Source organism: Erinaceus europaeus, chromosome 7, assembly GCF_950295315.1.
Source record: "Erinaceus europaeus chromosome 7, mEriEur2.1, whole genome shotgun sequence".
Lineage (NCBI taxonomy): Eukaryota > Metazoa > Chordata > Mammalia > Eulipotyphla > Erinaceidae > Erinaceus > Erinaceus europaeus.
The window spans coordinates 13,828,003-13,847,402 of NC_080168.1; the positions used below are offsets into that span (position 1 = coordinate 13,828,003).

At 47.7% G+C, this 19,400-nt stretch overlaps 1 protein-coding gene across 2 annotated transcripts in view; it reads left to right on the plus strand.

The window, feature by feature from the left end:
• The first annotated feature begins 2,456 nt into the window (after positions 1–2,456).
• The window catches only part of DGKD (diacylglycerol kinase delta), a 75,290-nt gene continuing 58,346 nt past the window's right edge, over positions 2,457–19,400 (plus strand). Inside the window, exon 1 of one of the 2 annotated variants that reach the window (XM_060193820.1) lies at positions 2,457–2,639. In XM_060193820.1, the coding sequence (XP_060049803.1) occupies positions 2,484–2,639 (156 nt within the window). In that variant the 5' untranslated portion in view covers positions 2,457–2,483. The remainder of the gene's footprint in view (positions 2,640–19,400) is intronic. The other variant, XM_060193821.1, reaches the window with a different exon arrangement.

Below are 19,400 nucleotides of genomic sequence, written 5' to 3' on the forward strand. Positions count from 1 at the left end.
TTGCGCTTTGCGCCACCTGCGCTTTTACCCGCTGCACTACTGAATCCCTGACACTAATTTTTTAAAGACATATATTTTTACATTTTTATTTTGACCACAGCACTACTCAGTCTGGTTTGTGGTGGTGCCAGGGATTGAGTCTCACATATGCAAGTCTTTTTGCATAGACTTTCTGCTATCTCCTTGACTTAGTTATCTTATTTTCAAAGATTTTTTATTTTTTAGATACAGAGAGAAAGGCAGAGAGGGAGAGAAAATGAAAGAGACCACAGTACTACCACTTTATGAGTGGTGGAACAGTGCCACAGGTGTCTCTCTTTCTCTCCCTCTATTCCCTGTCTCTATTAGAAAAAAGAAAAAGAGGGGCTGGGTGGTGGTGCACCTGGTTGAATGCACATGTTACATTGCTCAAGGACCCGGGTTCGAGCCCCCACTCCCCACCTGCAGAGGGAAAGCTCTGCAAGTGGTGAAGCAGTGTTGCAGGTGTCTCTGTCTCTCTCCCTCTATCTCTCCATTGATCTCTATTTCTGGATGTTTCTATCCAGTAAATAAAGAAAAGAAAATAAGAAAATTAAAAATAAATATTTGCTTAAGAAGAAGAAAAAAGGTGATTGGATGTGAGGGCGATCTGGCTGCGACATCTGTCACCCCATTGATCGCCAGGGTTGATTCGGCTGGTCTGGCTGGCTAGGTGGGTGACCCCCTCCTCCCTCACCGCTCCATGTGCGTCCCTCCTGAAGCTGCACAATCGGTCCAAGAGGATGGCTTTCCCGGAATAGAGATGGTAGAAGGTATATGAAGTAGCTGCGCTCCCCTGCTAGAACCTCCAAACAAGCTCTCAAGAAAAAAGGCTGCTGGGAGAGTGGAATCACGGTGCAAGTACCAAGACCCACCAATAATCCTTGGTTGGGGAAAAGTATGTATATATCAGAGGAGATAACATAATGGTTATACAACAGACTTTCATGCTTGAGGCTCTAAAGTCCCAGGTTCAATCCCCAGCACTGCCATAAACCAGAGCTGAGCAGTACTCTGAAAAACAAACAACAAAGAACAACCAACCAACCAAACCTGCAAACCATCTTTAAGATTTTGTGAGAACTATGGGAAGTATGGCAGTTATCAATTAGTGGGGAACACAGAATTCTGGTATGTGGAACTGTACCCTTGTCCTTTAATTGACTTTTACTAATTTATTTATTTTAGGTAGACACAGAGAAGAAGGAGACCACAGCACTGAAGCTTCCTTCAATACCGTAGGGGCTAGAGTCACACCTAGATTAAGCACCTGGCAAAGTAGTGCGCTATCCAGTGAGCTGTTTTGCCATCCCTACCCATGTCATTTTACAGTCTTCTAAAACACTATTACATTTTTGTTTCACTTTCTATTTTATTATATAGGACAGAGAGAAGTGAGAGGGGGAGAGGAGACAGAGGTGGAGAGAGACCACCTGCAAACTTGCTTCATGGCTCCCTCCCCCGCTGCAGATGGGGAGCAGGATCTTGAACCCTGGTCCTTGAGCATAGTAGTGTGAGCGTTCAACCTGGTACACCACTACCTGACCTCCATTATTACATCTTTAATAATAAAAAAAAATAAAGGCGGGAGTGGGGAAAGGATAGCATCTGAGTGGGTGCCTGCTCTGTCATGCACACGGCCTAGGTTTGAGTTTGATTCCACAACAGGAAACTTTAATGTTGTGGTGTCCCCTCTGTCTTCCTGATAAGACACCAGGAACAGAGTGGTGAAACCCCAGGGACAAAAAAAAAAAAAAGCAAATGGGGACTGGGGAAGATAATGTAATGGTTCTGCAAAAAGACTGACATGCTCGAGGCTCTGAGGTCCCAGGCTCACCCCCCGCCCCCCACAACCATAAACCAGAGCTGAGTAGGGTTCTGGTAAAAAAAAAAAAAAATCCCTCCTCAACAAAAGAGAGAGCTTAGGTGATACAGTAGACACATGTGCCAGAGAGACGCTCTGGTTCTCTCTCATTAATAAAAAAAAATCGTCTACAGCCAGAGAGATAGCTTAGTGGTTGTGCAAAAATTTTCATGTCTGAAGCATCAGAGGTCCCAGGTTCAATACCCAGTGCCGTCAGAGTTGAGCAGTGCGCTGGTAAAAAAATAAAACAATAAGAAGTAAATAAATCGTTTAATAAAAACAAAATGAGCGCAGAGGGAAAAATTCAACCCAAACCCAGAAATTGTTCTAGGACATGAGCCAGAACGGGAGGCAACGGGAGAGCTGACCACAGGCCCCGCCTCCACAGGCCCCGCCTCCACAGGCCCCGCCCCCGCCAGGTGCGGTAAGTGTCGCCTCGCCTGCCTCCACTCAGCCCCGCCCCCGCGGCGTGCCGACGCTGCCCTGCCCAGGCCCCGCCCCTGTGAGCGCACGGCCCCACCCCACCCCGAGGCCCCGCCCCTGCGCGCGCCGCTCGGGCCCCGGCCCCACCCCCGCGCTGCGCGCGCTGCTGGCCGGCAGCATGGCGGCGGCGGCGGGCGCCCCTCAGCAGGGTCCGCCGCAGCCGCCTCCGCCGCCGCCGCCCGAGGAGTCATCGGACAGCGAGCCCGAGGCGGAGCCCGGCTCCCCGCAGAAGCTCATCCGCAAGGTGTCCACGTCGGGCCAGATCCGTCAGAAGGTGAGCCCGCGGCTGGAAGGCGGCCGGGCCGCGCGCCCCTCACGCCGCCGCAGCCCCGACGAGGCCCGCGGCCGGGTCTGAGGAGCCGCCCGGCGCGGTCGGGTCCGGTCCGGCCCAGGTCCCGGCTCCCGCGTCCCGCCGCCACCCGCGGGGTAACGGGCCGGGCCGGCGCGCCGGGTAACGGGGCCGAGGCGGGCCCGAGGGCGCCCCCGTGGGGGCGGGGACCCGGTCCCCGAGGCTGCGTCGCCGCCGGCGCTGCGGACCTGCGGGCCCCGGGCTCCGCGCGGCCCCGGACGCTCCCCTCGGGCCGGCCGGCCGGGAGTGGACAGCCGCCCGCCTGCCCGCCGCGCCCGCGCCCGCGCCCGCGCCCCGGGGTCCGGGCAGGTGTCGCGCCCGCGGGCGTCTCGCCCTCTGGGGCGGCGGGTGGGCGGGGGCACCTTTGCCCTGGCAGGTGGGCGGCAGCGCGGCGGGTGCTCAGCCCCCACTGTCTGGAACGCTTCCTTTGTTCCCAGAGATAGTTACTCCCATCTGGGGTGCTGGGTGCTGCGGCTGCTGGGGACGGCTGGGTGCTGCTGCTGGGTGCCGGGGGACGGCTGGGTGCTGGGGACGGCTGGGTGCCGGGGACGGCTGGGTGCCGGGGACGGCTGGGTGCCGGGGACGGCTGGGTGCTGGGGACAGTTGGGTGCTGGGGCTGGGTGCTGGGGACGGCTGGGTGCTGGGGCTGGGTGCTGGGGCTGGGTGCTGGGGCTGGGTGCCGGGGACGGCTGGGTGCTGGGGACAGTTGGGTGCCGGGGACGGCTGGGTGCTGGGGCTGGGTGCCGGGGACGGCTGGGTGCCGGGTCAGCGGGCTCCGCTGGCCATGGGTGCTGTCCGCCCAGGGTTCACAGACTCAGTGGAGAAGCTGAGTGACCTCCCCGCCCCTCCCCCGGGCTGTCACAGGTGGGGCTTATGGCGCTGGATTTCAAGCACCCCCCCACTTGCCAGCTGCAAAGGGTGGACACCTTGCCTGTGCCCGGGCCGAGTGCTCACACCGAGCACCAGCTGCTCCCAGGCACGGTCAGGGCTATTGGTGCAGAAGGAAGGGCCCTCTGGGTGGCTGAACTTGTGAACTTGGTGTGTAGAGACCTACGTGCATGGGGGGGGGGGTCGAGTGTGAGGGGTGGTGAGGAGAGGGCCTAGAGGAGGTTGGGAAGCTAGATGGACTGGGTTTGGATCCCCCCCCCCCCAAGGGATTGAACCTAGATCCTGGGGAAGCCTCAGGCCGTGGGTCTTTTGCAGAAGCCCTCAGCTATTCCCCAGTGCCAGGACTGAATTTTGAATCGCTGGCCTGACACTCAGTTTTTGGTCTTGGGTCTGAAACCCTACCGAGGGTTTCAGAGCAGGGAGCGCTCTAACCTGATAATGGTTTTCGCAGAAGTTACCAAGAATCCTTAGTGTTGCCTATAGGAGTTTCCCTCCCTCTCTCCTGCCTGTCTCAAGCATGGGATATGCTACAGTGACATTTGTGGCTTACAAGTGCGACTAAGATTTGGTCTTGGACACCAGAGTCTCATGCCTGAGGCTCAGAGGTCCCAGGTTCAGTCCTGGGTAACACCTTAAGCTGGGAGTTGAGCAGTGTCTGTCTCCCTTTCTCATTAAAATAAGTCTTTAAGAGGAAAAAGAGAAGAAAAGATTTGATCTCTCAGATTCCAGTGAGTCCAGAAGTCTGTTCCCGAGGAGGTGTTTTTTTCCTCCCTAAAACAATAGCTGAACTAACAGCTGTTCTTGAGGAGGAGTGATGGTTAGTGTTAAAAATACACCCTAAGGATTTGAGTTTCAGATTGTGTCACATCTGCTGTGCAGATAGCTTCCAGCGGATTTTTCTTCTGGGCTGTTAGCGCTGGTGGGAATGTGGAAGCAGATAAGCCATGCAGGAAACCTCTCTGGCATAGGTGTGTGATGCCCAAGGGAATGAATGGTCCAGGGGCTGGGAGATGCCTCACCTTGTGTGAGGCCTCTGTCTCTCTAGATGAAAACGCTGGGCTTGAGGCTGGGCTGTGTTGCACATGCACAAGGCTCTGAGCTTGTTCCCTGGCACTACATTAACAATCCAAGGTGTGTGGGGCGTCGTTGTAATGATTGACATGGCAAATTCAGTGCTGGGCAGTGTTCACACAGGCGGTGAAGAATTGAGAGTGGCCACCACCAGGCTGGCTGAGTCCTCGAGTCTTGGGAGGAGTCACCCGCACCCACTGCTGCTTGGGGCCTCCAGCCCATGCCACCCCTCCAGGAAGTGGAGTAGAGCAGCAGAGAGAGAGCTGTGCTGAGGACCTGCCCAGAGTGGGGCGTCTGGTTTTGAAATAGCCCTCTGCAGGCTAGAGCTGTCCACTGGCGGGAGGCTGTGGGGAGGAAGTGTCTTATGACAGTGCTTCTCAAATTGTAGAGTGCAGACACTTCCTTTGGGGATCTATTAAAATGCAGATTCTGCTTGAGTGGGTCTGGGGTGCTGTGTTTCTCTGTTTTAAAATTCAATGCCAAGGAATGAAGCAAAGGTCCTTGTATTGATACATGTGTGATACTGACTGCTCTCTGGTCCCCTTTTCTTCTCATTCTGTAAACCTTTGAGAAACTGCATCCCACCCCTAGAAAATGTCTTAAAAAGTTGTGGGGGGGGCAGTAGCGCAGCAGGTAAAGCGTACAGGGCGCAAAGCGCAAGGACCAGCACAAGGATCCCGTTGGAGCCATCGGCTCCCCACCTGAGGGGGGCGTCACTTCTCAAGCGGTGAAGCAGGTCTGCCAGGTGTCTGTCTTTCTCTCTCCCTCTCTGTCGTCCTGTCTTCTCTTGATTTCTCTCTGTCCTATCCAACAGCAATAACAACAACAACAATAATAACAATAATGATAACAAGAGCAACAAAAAAATGGAAAAAAAATGGCCTCTAGGAGCAGTGGATTCATAGTGCAGGTACCGAGCCACAGTGATAACCCTGGAGGCAAAAAAAACTTGTGCTTGTATTGGGGAAAATAGCACACCTGGTTTGAGCTCCCAGTTTGAGTTTGGCCCCAACTCATCGGAGGCAGCTTTGGTGCTGTGGTGCCCTTGTCTGTCTCTTCCTTGAAATAATCAGTGCTGAGGAGTGAAGCTCCAGTAACCAAAAAAAAAAAAGTTAGAGTTGGGGGCTGGGTGGTTACTCACCTGGTAGAATGCACAGGTTACCAAGCTCCTTATCCTCCCCTGCTGGAGAAGCTGATGGAGCAGTGCTGCAGATGTCCCTCTCCCTCTCTTTGTTCTGTATTTTTCTCTCCCTCAGAAAAGAAAAAAAAAAACAAGTCCCAGGGATAGCAGAGTAAGTCCCTTGGATAGTGTGTTGCTTTGCCATGTGCACAGCCTAGGTCTGAGCCCAGGCCCCATTACACTGAAGGGAACTTTGGTGCTGTGGTCTTTCACTTTCTCTGCCTCTCTCTCTGCCTGTCTATTTCTAGCTGAATAAAACCAGCTAAATAGCCACCAGGAGTGATGAGGTGGTCATGCAGGCACCAAGCCCTAGTGATAAACCTGGTGGCAAAAAATAAAAGTCATAGTTTGTTTAAAATTTCTTTTGACTGTTCACCTGAGGCATATAGTGGTGCTAGGGACCTCAGCATGACTTTGTGTAAGCATTGTTATTACCCCACCCTAGTTTTCGTCTCTCCTTCCTTCCTTCCTTCCTTCCTTCCTTCCTTCCTTCCTTCCTTCCTTCCTTCCTCTCGTTTACTTGATTGATTGATGAGAGAGAGAGACCAGAGCACCTGCTCTAGCCAGCACGTGCTGTCAGAGATCCTTTTGCTTACAAAGTCTTGAATTTTAGTCATTGAATCCCTTCCCTAGTTGCAAGAGCTATTGTGTCTGACTTTGCATTAAAATGTTGTATTTATGATTTGAAATCTGAACAAAGCATCTGTCTCACTATGATAGATAGAATTAGGTAGATGGGGGATCCGGTGGTAGTGCAGCGAGGTTAAGCACATGTGGTGCAAAGCGCAACAATTGGCATGAGGATCCCGGTTCCAGCCCCCGGCTCCCCACCTGCAGGGGGGTCGCTTTATGGGCAGTAAAGCAGGTCTGCAGGTGTCTGTCTTTCCCTCCCCCCTTTCTTCCCCTCCTCTTTCACTCTGTCCTATCCAACAATAGCAGCAGCAGTGACAAAAAAAAATAGGTAGATGGCGGCCCAGGAAATGGCACAGTGGATTAACATGAAGTCCTGAGTTTGATCCCTGGCATTGTTTGTGCTGGAATGATGCTTTGCTTCTCTCTATCTCCTTCTGTCTCATAAATAAGTAAATGGAGTTCAGGTTCAAATTAAGGTTTTATTAGGTCATATCACAGTTTGTGCCTTAGAGTGCATGTGTCTCACCTGCGCAGTGAGGAGGTGTTCAGTGCTCACAGCTGTTGCCAACAGTCCTTTGGAGAGCATTTTTATTAACTCATTAAGAAACCACAAGGGTGGGGACATAGCCTGGAGGATTTTGCAGCAGGCTATTATGCCTGAGGCTCAGAGGTCCTGTGTTCAGAACCCAGTACCACCATAAGCCAGATTTCATCAATGTGCTCTGGTCAGAAACAAACAAAAGCCCAAAGCGAAAACTTAAACCCCTCCATATCTGTTAACACCCACTCCTCATTTCCTCCATCTCTCTACCTTAGACAAACTGCTAATCTACTTTCTATGATTTTCAGGTCCTGACATTTCACGCAAACAGAATCATGCATCTGTGTCTTTGGTGTCTGGTTTCTTTCACTCTGCGTCATGTGGTCAACGGTGGCAGCACAAGCCAGTACCCATCTTCATTCAGTCTTTCTTATTGCTGAATAGTACCTCCTCACTACACGGGGAGACTAGGATTTCAGCTACCTATTTTTTTTTGGCGGTTCTGGGTAATGCTGCCGTAAATGTTCTCTCTGTGTGTGTGTACTTGTGGAGGAACTTCCCTTGGCTTTCTGTCTAGGTTGGGATTTTTCTGGGCCAAATGGTAACTCACCTTCGATAACTGCCTGACAGTGTCTGCCTCCACTGGACCATTTTACAGCCCACCGTCTTGGCTGGTGTGTCTTGCTGATCGTAGCCGACCTGTGGTGGCTGGCAGGTGGCCGGCAGGTGGCCGGCAGGGCCTTCCCGCCTGGTATGGAGGAGCGCTCATGAGGGATCTTCGGTTGGACTTGGCTCCATCCTGTTATCCTCCTGATGAGACACAGGCTCACTCCTCGCTGGTGAGCAGGGACAGAATTAGAATTAAATGCATTGGTGCGCAGCAGTCAGCAGAGTTCTTGGCCTGTTGAGAACATGCAGGAAAGGGTTACTTTTAGGATTACCTCTGACTGCTTATTCACTTTTGTTTCCCAGAAAGTAGACACCCGACCCTCCCCAGCTGTAGTCGACCCAGGTGGGCTCCCATCTCCAGCAGCCAGAATAAAGAGAAGCTGAACTGGCAGATAGCGGAGAACAGTCTTGTGTGTGCTTGTGTGATTCCTCCTCTCTGATGGATTTCATTCTTTTAGGTAGAGAGAGAGAGCCAGAAAGGGAGAAGCCTCACAGTACTTACTGCCCATTATCCACAGAGTGCCCTCCAGTTCTGGTGCTCCCACGTGGTGCTGTGCTGGGATTCAAATGCAGCGCCTTCTGTGCGTGAGGTAAAGTGTGCACTCTTCAGGAACCCAGTGGTGATTAAAAAACATTTTTTTAAATATTTTTTATGGTCACCAGGTTGTCAACTGCCACCCCTCCTGGCAGCCATTTTTTCCTGTTTATTTTTGAGAGGGTGAAAGAAGATGCCTGCAACACTGCTTCGTCACTCATGAGGGTTCCCTCCTCATAAGGGGACGAGGGCTTCAACCTGGGCCTTTGTACGTGGTAATGTGTGCACTCGACTGGGTGTGCAAATGCCCAGCTTTGTGACCAACTTTAAAAAGAAAAAGAGAGAGAGAAGAAAAAAAAAGTAAAAAGATTTATGTGGCCTGGGAGGTGGTGTTGTCAAGCGTGAGGTCCTGAATTTGACCCCTGCCAGTGCATGTGTCAGAGGCACCCCCCATTCTGTCTTTCTCATGTATTGCTAAATCTTAAAAAAAAACACAAGACTTTTGATTAACACACCTTTTTATTTTTATATACTTTTTAATCCTTTCCTACCACTTCTTTTTACATTTACAAAGTTAGAATGCTTCAGGAGGGGCTGGTACAATCACTTGGATGGTGCACTGCTTTGTCAGGGTTCTAGCTCGGCTCCAACTGCTCAGAAGAAAACTTCAGTGCTATGGTCTCTTCCATTCTCTCTCCCTCTCTGTCTGTAGCCAACAAAATGAAACACAGAAAACATTTCAGGGGTATATTTTCACACTGACATACTGGGTAGGTTACCATACCCTCTGCTGAAATTCTTTGCCACACTACCCCTACCTTTGCCCCAATTCTCAAAATCCAAAATCCAAGAGGTCATTTGGTTACTATTTCCCTCTTCAAGTTCATTTGCTTTAGTTATCTATATTCCACTGAGTGAAAACAACTGGTGGTTGCTCACATCTTTACACAATCATCTCCAATTCCATTCGTTTTGTTCCACATGTTTTATTTATTTATTTGTTTGCTTATGAGAGAGAACAGGGTGTTACTCTGGCATTCAGTGCTTGCAGTTGGGACTTCGTGCTTGAGAGCCCCATGCTCTAGCCTCTGCGTACCCAGGGGGCTGTGTATCTTTTTAACAAATGGCTTATTCCCATATTCTGTTGCAGAGGTGAGAAGCTACAGCTGAAGTCTCTGAGAGCTGTTAACCTAGGCTGCTCCATGACAAGATTGGCGGCTTATTAATACTGGTGGGGCTGTCACGGACCGGGTGCTGCTTTCCTTATTTCACTTCTTCTTCTAGCGTTTGCCCTTCTTCCGTAGCCAGTCAACAGCGTCAGGTTGAGCCTGATGTAAAGTTTCGAGACCTCCTTTGAATCTGGAGAGGTGGCAGTCGTTGACTATGTGGGTCATAGTCTGTCTGTAGCCGCAGGGGCAGTTCGGGTCGTCTCTGGCTCCCCAGCGATGGAACATAGCGGCGCACCGGCCATGGCCTGTTCGATAGCGATTGAGGAGGGCCCAGTCATAACGTGCTAGGTCAAAGCCGGGTTGACGCTTGCAGGGGTCTGTGATGAGGTGTTTGTTCTTTACCTCACTCAGCTGACTGCCAACTCTGTTTCCAAGAGTCTGGAACAGAGAAGTTCAGTGTAGGCGTAGGGGACCAGATTGGGTGATTTCACTGATTGAGTTTAACTCAGAGAGTACCAGAGACTAAAAATCAAGTGCTGTGCTTGCCCCTGAGGCGACCTTATCACCAACAGAAACACTCCCAGAGCTAAAGATCTGGAGCAGGATAGATAATTAATACACAGTCACACTTTCTTTTTTTAAATTTTTTTGTATTTATTTATTTTCCCACTTGTTGCCCTTGTTGTTTTTTTATTGTTGTTGTAGTTATTATTGTTGTTGTTATTGATGTCATTGTTAGATAGGATAGAGGAAGTGGAGAGAGGAGGGGAAGACAGGGGGAGAGAAAGATAGACACCTGCAGACCTGCTTCACCGCTTGTGAAGCAACTCTCCTGCAGGTGGGAAGCAGGGGGCTCGAACCGGGATCTTTAAGCCGGCCCTTGTGCTTTGCGCCACATGCGCTTAACCCACTGCGCTACTGCCTGACTCCCACAGTCACAGTTTCTAGGCTGGGTAGATGAGCAAAAGATTTGTAGGCATGAGATCTTGAGTTTGATCCCAGGCACTGTATGTGTCAAAGTGATACTACAGTTCTGTCTCTTTCTCTCTCTCTTTCTTTCTCTCTCTCACACACAAATAAATCATATTAATTCTAAAAGAAAAAATCTTATTCTTTATTATCAGAGCCCTGATCAGCTCTGGCTTATTGTGGGACTGGGGGGGTTGAACCTGGGATCTTTGGTGCCCCAGACATAAGTGTTTTGCATAGCCATCATATTACCTCCCAAGCTCACAGTAAAGAAATGTTAAATAATGTGACTACATGTGACTTCTGCAACCCAGACCATTTGTTTTTGTGGCTCTGTGAGGCTGTCAGAAATGCTGTGGGGGCTCAGTGTCAGGGCAGGGAGTGACCATCCTGGGCCAGCCTCTAGAATTTGGCCTGGGGTCCTAAAAAGTCTTTCCATAGCCAGAGGATGAATAAAAAGAGGGCTTCCAAGGGATTATGGCCCCGCTTCAAATCGTGTGTGAAATGAGACCCATCCCAGTGGTGCTAGGCTCCCTAGTTTCCAACAGAGGCAAGCCACAACCCTCTCTAGAGAGAGAGAGCATCACTCGATGCTTTTCTCAAGCCACATTGTAAATTCAGTGCTGTGTGTACAGAGAAGAGCTAGACACATAGGTCAGGACAGATGAGTTAAACCAGGAGGAACATCAGACTATAGAGGCAGATCAACAGGGGCTCCAGATAGCTGATGCAGACTTTCAAACAACTGTGCTGTTTCCTTTTTAAAATTGATTTTTAATTGTGAGAGAGACAGGCCAGAATACCACTCTGCCATTTATGATGTTCTCTTTTTGTAGCTTGCTTTTTGAACTATACTGGTGAGCCACCCCCCTCACCCCAAGTTTACTATGTTTAGGAGATAAAAGGCATGATAGAGAATTCTGGGTGGTCCAGGAGGTGGTACAGTGGTTAAAGCAATGGACTCTGAAGCATGAGGTCTAGAGTTCAATTCCTGGCAGAACATACACCAGTGATGTCTGGTTCTTTCTCTCTCTCTTTCCTCCTATCTTTCTCATAAATAAATATTTTAAAAAAGGGAATTCTGGCAACACAGTAAAAACTATAAAAGAACCAGTTGAGTAACCAGGGAGATGACACAGTGATAGAAAACAAGACTTGGGTGTAGAAGGTCTTAAGTTTTTTTTTTTTTTTTTTATATTTCTTTATTTATTCCCTTTTGTTGCCCTTGTTTTTTTGTTGTAGTTATTATTGTTGTTATTGATGTTGTTGGTGTTGGATAGGAGAGAGAGAAATGGAGAGAGGAGGGGAAGATGGGGGAGAGAAAGATAGATACCTGGAGACCTGTTTCATCGCTTGTGAAGTGACTCCTGCAGGTGGGGAGCCGGGGGCTCAGACTGGAATCCTTATGCCAGTCCTTGCACTTTGCACCACGTGCGCTTAACCCGTTGCGCTACTGCCCGACTCCCCTTAAGTTTTATTTTTTGCACCACATGTACCATAGTGATGCTGTAGTTCTCTTATGAATAAATAGATAATTAAGTATATAGAATCTTAAAAGAACCTATTGAAAATTCTAAAACTAAAAAACAGACAAACAAAAAAAAAATAAAGTCCTTGAAGGGTAGAGTGATCCCACATGAAGGAAAAATGTCTTAAAAGACAATTTCTTAAAAGAAAATGCCCCCAAGGAAGTCTGGAGAAATAAAAAAAATGAGAAGACACACAACAGAAGTTAGATAACAGTGAGACTGTGTCATTAGTATTTAATAGAGGAGAGGGAAAATAGTACAGGAACTGTATTTGAAAAGATAATGCCTGAGAATTTCCCTTAACTAATGAAACAACAACAACAACAAAAACACACACTATCTACAGATTTGACAGACCTTGAGAATAAAGAAGACCATGTAAGTTCTTTTTATGATATGACTGCTGAAAACCTTAGATGAGAAGAGCTGAAGTCAGCCAGACACAGGGTCACCCTCACAGAAGAGCAGCAAATAGCCTGACAGCTGTGTTCTGAGCAGAAACCATGAAAAATAGAAGTTGGTTGAAATCTGAGTGCTGAAAGAAAATGATTGCTAACTGGGATTCTTTACTCAGCAAAAAGATCCTTTAGAAACAAAGTCATTTTCAAATTTAAAAAGCCAGCTTTTTTGTTGTTTTGTTAACAGGCCTGCACTAGAGGAAACATGATGGGGTGGGAGGGAGAGGGGGTGTCTCTTGTTTGTTTTTGCCTGAAGGGAAATGTCATCTCTGTGGTAGCCACTAAATTGTGAAAGACTAAATGATATATTAACTAAAAGAGGTTCTAAATCTGAAGGAAGGCAAGAAAAGGGAAAATGGGAAGTTGGACAGCCGAAGCAAGTAGAAAGCAAACACTGAGTCTACTTAATAGTCAGTAAATAAGTAAATCACATTAAATATAAGGGGACTTGAACACTCTAGTTAAAAGGCAGAGATCAGCAGCTGGAAAGGCTAAACTTGGCAAGGTTATGTAAGTGACCTTTAAACAAAAGAATCTGCAAGAACTGAAAGAAAAGAATGGGGAAAAACACTTTGCAGGCATTTTCCATGTACTGGGTCCTTGGGTGGAGCCTTGGCACCACAAGGCCACTCCATGGTGGGCACCCAGGGAGCTCCCTGGATAGTGGAATGCTACCTTGCCAACTCCTCTTTTTCCCTCTCCTTCTCTCTCTTCCCTACTCCTCCTCTTCTCTATAAAATAGTGGGGAAAAATGGTGGCTGGGTGGTGATGCCCCTGGTTGAGGGCACAGATCACAGGGTGTGAGGACCGATGATTCAAGCCCTCAGTCCCTGCCTGCAGGGGAGAAGCTTCATGAGTGGTGAAACAGTGCTGTAGGTCTGTCTTCTTTTTTATCTCTCCCTTCCCTCTCAATTTCTCTGTCTCTGTCCAAAGTAAATAAATAAAATTAGAAAGAAAAAAAATTATCTGGGAAGTTGTTGAGCAAGTGGCATTTCTCATGAGCAATGCTCAGGGTTCACTGCCCATCATGTGACAACACTGCAGGTGTGTGTCTATCAGGCAGACACTGCAGCTGCCCCCACTCCTGCACGGCGCTCCCAGTCACCACCCCAGGGAGACGACTGAAACCCCACACATGCTGTTTGTGCCTACACACAGAGCAGTGTTACATTGACTTCTAAACTGGGCACAGGAAGAGGTTAACAACAATAACCCATATAAAAATAGAACAGCGGTAACAATATACTGTAATAAAAGTTACTTGAATGTGGGCTTTTTCTCCAAATACCTTCTTGCATGTAACATTTTCAGACCACAGTTGAAAGCGGAAACTGTGTGTAAGGGGGGGACTGGAGTGTGGTGCCGCTGCTTTAGTAAAGATATGTCACAGACAGCTGATCAGAGCCACTCAGAAGCCACATACACAGCCAGTAGAACTGCAGCGGTCATTGTAACTGCAGTGGGGATCAGTCATCATAGTGAAATGCTTCAACACATCTGTCTCACATGTTGATAATGATACACCAACAAAGAATTCCCAAGGTTGTAGAATTGTACCGTGTGGGTATAAAACTCGACCTAGTGGGCAGACTCAGAGTGGTGCACCTGTCAGTGCAGAGCTTGAGTTCTTCTCAAAGGCACGAGGCACACTGGCCCACAAGCAAGTCTGTGAAGGCTTCAGAAGACTGTGTTCTCTGCTAACAGTGGAATTAAGCTAGAAATTAAGAAAATAAAAGTCTCCACATGTATCTGGAAACTTAAGGGTTTACTTGGAAATAAGTTGTGAGTCCTAGAAAGCTAGCGCATGTTTGGGTTGAGTGATAGTAAACTCGCCTATGGATATGTGTGTGGGGGTTCTGTATACATGGGATGCAGCTGGTGATGCTGAAATCCACTGATTGAGGTGAAGACGTTGCAAATCCATGAGCTGAGCGGATACATCAGGTGGTTACAAGACTAGTACTCAGAGAGGAGGAAATGATAACAGAATTTTAGGAAATGGAAAACATTCGATCAGAAAAGGATCAAAAGAGGCAAAGACTAATTTTGAAAAACTATAAAATTGACAACCCCAGTGGGAGAAATCAAGCAAAAAATAGAGACAACACATCACGTCAGGGATGAAGAAGGAACACCGTTAAAAGGCCTATACGTGCTTAAACAGGACGAGCAAGTCCATTTGAACATTTTGAAGAAGTGAGCAAATTCTTAAAAACACAGTATCACATTGGCACCAGAGACAGCACAGTAGTTCATCTGGGTAGTGCACCTGCTTTGTCTTGTGCCTGACCCTGGCTCTAGCCTGGCCCCATAAGTTGGGGGGGCTCTTTGGTCCCTTCTCCCCCACCTTCCCCATCTGAAAGCCTGGAGTGGTGAAGCCCCAGTGACAACAGAAAACAGGCTGTTTTGTAACTATTAAAGATACTGAATCCATAATTTAAGACCCCCCCCCCCAGGCTGGGGACACAGCATAATGTTCTGCAGAAGTCTTTCATGCATGAGGCTCCTCGGCCCCAGATTCAATCCCCAGCACCACCCAAAACCAGAGTTGAGCTATGCTCTGGTCTCTCTTTGTCTCTGTGTATCTCCCATTAAAATAAATAAAAATATATTAGAAAAGAAGATCCCTAACCAGGGAAAAAAAAAAAGGCCAAAGGATTTTGCCACTGAAATCTCTGAGCATTTACAGATGCACAGATTCTTCCAGGGAAAAGAAAGTGGGAACCCCCTATACCTCTTTGTGAAACCAGCTACAACTTGGAATTGTGTAAAGTCTGAAAGGTCACTGCAAGAAAGGAAAATCGCACCTAAGAATCCCAGCGCTGAACAGAGAGCTCCACCTGATTACTTCAATAGGTGTGGTAAAGCCTTTGAGATAAAAGTCAATGTTTATTTATATTCAGGGGTCAGCAAGCTTTTTCTGTGAAGGGCCACATAGCACATGTGTGGATGGATATATATATATCCTGGTCACATATAGTTTCTGCTTGTCAGTGTAAAAGCAGCTGCAGAAAATATGATCATGAGGAGGCCAGGTGGTGGCACAACTAGCTGAGCGCATGTGTTACAGTGCTCAAGGTCCCGGGTTCGAGTCCCCTGTCCCTGCCTGCGGGGGGAAAGCAAGTGGTGAAGTAGTGCTGCAGGCGTCTCTGTTTCTCTCTCCCTCTTCATCTCCCCTGTTGCTCCTCAATTTCTGACTATCTCTACCCAACAAATAAATAGAGATAATAAAGAGAAGAAAATCTGGTCATGACCTGGGGCAGGGTGGTGGTGCCCTGGTTGAATGCATACATATACATTACCATGTGCAAGGACATGGGTTCAAGGCTTGGTTGGGGGGGGCTTCACAAGAGTTGAAGCAGTGCTTTCTCTCTTTGTCTTCATCTCTAATTTCTGTCTATCAAAGAAAAGTAATAGGAGTATGACTGCTCTTTTTTGAAAACTATTAATAGTGGCAAGTGGTGGGGGCTGGGGAGACAGTCTAATGGTTCTGCAAAAGATTCTCATACCATAGACTCTGAGGTCCTAGGTTCAATCCCCAGCACACCATAAACCAGAGATGAGAAGTGTTTTGGGGTCAGTCTCTCTTTCTCTGTCTCACTCTCACATACTCATTAAAATATAATAAAAATAGTATTTTAAAAAAATGGTGGGCAGTAGCTTATCTTGTAGCGGGTAGAACTTGCCTGCCTAAGGCTCCTGGCTCCATCCCTAGTGCTGCATATGAGAGAGGAAGAGAGAGAAAGAACCAGAGCATCATTCTGGTACGTGATGCCAGAGCAGTGCTCTGGAAAACAAAAAAATGGTTTGGGAGGTGGGGTGGTGGCTAGATTGTCAGATTTATAAACACAAGGTCCAGTTTAGCCCCTGGCATTGCATGTGCCAGAGTGATGCTCTGGCTGTCTTCTCTCTCAAATACATAAATAATAATTAAAAAAATTTTTTTTTCTCCAGAACCCTGCTCAGCTTTGGCTCATAATGGTATGGTGGATTGAACCTGGGATCTCAGAGTTTCAGGCATGAAAATCTTTCGTATAATCATTATGCTGTCTCCCTGTCCCTAAATAAATACATCTTTTAAAAAAAACTTTATTTTCCATTTTGTTGCCCTTGTTGTTTTATTGTTGTAGTTGTTATTGATGTTGTTGTTGGATAGGACAGAGAAATGGAGAGAGGAGGGGAAGACAGGGGGAGAGAAAGACAGACACCTGCAGACCTGCTTCACTGCCTGTGAAGCGACTCCCCTGCAGGTGGGGAGGCTGGGGGCTCGAACCGGGATCCTTACACCGGTCCTTGCGCTTTGTGCCACCTGCGCTTAAGCTGCTGCGCTACCGCCTGACTCCCATAAATAAATCTTAAAGAAAAAAGTGACTTGGGAGGTGGTGTAGTGGGGGAACTTTTGGCTTCTAAGCACGAGGTCTCAGGTTTGATACTCGGCACTAAATGTGCCAGGGAGCTGCTCTAGCTTCTCTCTGTCTAGAAAAAAAATGTGTAATTTAATAGTGATTTACAGGATTTTCAGATAATAGAGTTCTAGTTCTGTACCACTCCCATCACTTAGGTTGTGTTCCCCTACCCTCCAAGGACAACCACCGTAGTTCTCCCGGGGTCTTAGAGACAGGCTGCCTATTCCCCCTCTCTGCAAGTTCCTATGTTCCAGTTCTTGATGGTTCACATTTGAGTGGAACTATGCAGTAGTTGTTTTCCGCTTCCTTACTTCAGTGAGCACATTCATTCCAGTTCCCTTCATTTTGTCCTGAAGGACACAATGTTACTTTTCTTTCTTTTAAAAAAATATTTATTCCCTTTTGTTGCCCTTGTTGTTTTATTGTTGTAGTTATTATTGTTGTTGTTATTGATGTCATCATTAGATAGGGCAGAGAGAAATGGAGAGAGGAGGGGAAGACAGAGAGGGGGAGAGAAAGACACTTGCAGACCTGCTTCACTGCTTGTGAAGCGACCCCCCTGCAGGTGGGGAGCTGGGGGCTCGAACTGGGATCCTTACGCTGCTCCTTACACTTTGCACCACCTACACTTAACCTGCTGCTCTACCACCCGACTCCCACAATATTATTTTTCAATTGCTGAGCAGTATTCCACTGAGTATAGGCTCCATTATTATTATTTATTATTATTATTTCCATTTTTAATTTGTGATTAATAGTGCGTTACAAGGCTGTACAGTTACTCCCCTAGCTTCTTTCTCCAATCATCTGTTGGTATGTTTAGTTTGCTTTCATATTTTTACTATTGTGACTCGAGCAGTTATGGACAAGGAGGTGCATATGTCCCTTCAAATTAGTGTTTTTATGACTTTTGAATAAATGCTCAGGAGTGATATTTCTAGCTTCTCTCTCTATTCTTCTCTCCTTGTATCTATCTCATGAAATAATAAAAACAATATACACACTAATATATCGACACCAGTGTTATTGCTGGGGGTTGGTGCTCACATAACAAATCTACCACTTCTGGTGGTAATTTTTAATCATTTTTTACTATTGAAAAAATGATAGAGACAAATAGGACAAGAGAGATGGTGAGAGAGAAAGACAGACACCTGCAGTACTGTTCCACCATTGCTGAAGCTTCCCCCCTGCAGGTGGGGACCAGGGGACCCTGAGCATGGTAACTTGTCTGCTTTACCAGTTGTGCCACTGCCCAGCTCATAGAGTCCCACTCAAGCGTGGAAGTCTGCTCTGTAAACTGCTGTGCTATCTTTCGCCCCGAATATATATATTTTTAAAGAGTAACTTATTTAATAGAAGAGAGAGGATACTAGAGTATCACTCTGGCACATGTAATATTAAGAATTGAACTCGGGACCTCATTCTTGAGAGTCCAGTACTTTTATCAATTGCATTCTCTTCTGGGCTGCTAATATCTTAAAACACCAACAACAAACATTACATATGAGAGAAGATACACAGAAAGAGTGAGACAGAAGCATTGCTTGTATCTGACATTTGGTGGCCCTGGGGATTGAACCTGTTGCCTCTGGGACCATAGGTCTGCAAGATGATACTCCAGCAGGTGAGCTCTCCCTGGCTCCAATTTCCTGAGACTTATCCTTCCTATCGCCTCATTTTTAGATCCCCTCCCTGGTGGAACCCCAGAAAGGGATATTGTATGATCTCAGTTCTTGGATGTATCTGATTGTATCTTCTTGTTTGCTTTTCTCTCTTTCTTTTTATTATTAATTTATTACTCCCTTTTGCCCTTGCTTTTTTATTGTTGTAGTTATTATTGTTGTTGTTATTGATGTCGTCATTGTTGGATAGGACAGAGAAGTGGAGAGAGGAGGGGGAGAGAAAGACAGACACACCTGCAGATCTGTTTCACCGCTTGTGAAGCGGCACCCCTACTGTAGGTGGGGAGCTGGGGGCTCGAACCGGGATCCTTCCGCTGGTCCTTGCACTGTGCCACGTGTGTTTAACCTGCTGCGCTACCGCCCGACTCCCGCTTTTCTCTTTCTTTCTCCCTTTGCTAAAAACTGCAAAGGAGAAGTTTGAAGATTCATTTATGTTTAGGTGATGCTTTGCTGTGTCTCCTGGATGTGGGATGCTGTGTGTGCTGCCATGTGTCCCCTCTGCTGTGTCACTTACTGGCTGGCACGGAGACTGCTGAATCCTTTCATTGGGAAGGCTGGTTTCCTCCTTGTGTTAGAATGTGAACCAGTCGGGAGTTGGGCGGTAGCGCAGCGGGTTAAGCGCACCTGGCGCAAAGCGCAAGGACCGGCGGAAGGATCCCGGTTGGAGCCTCCAGCTCCCCACCTACAGGGGAGTCCCTTCACAGGTGATGAAGCAGGTCTGCAGGTGTCTATCTTTCTCTCCCCCGCTCTGTCTTTCCCTCCTCTCTCCATTTCTCTCTGTCCTATCCAACAATGACGACAACAATAAAACAAGGGCAACAAAAAGGAATAAATAAATAAATAGAAGGTATAATTTAAAAAAAGTGAACCTGCCGGGTGATTTCTGTGTAAATATTCCCCCCACTCCCAGCTGTTCTCAGATTTCACAGAAGTAAGGAGGATTTGGGACAACA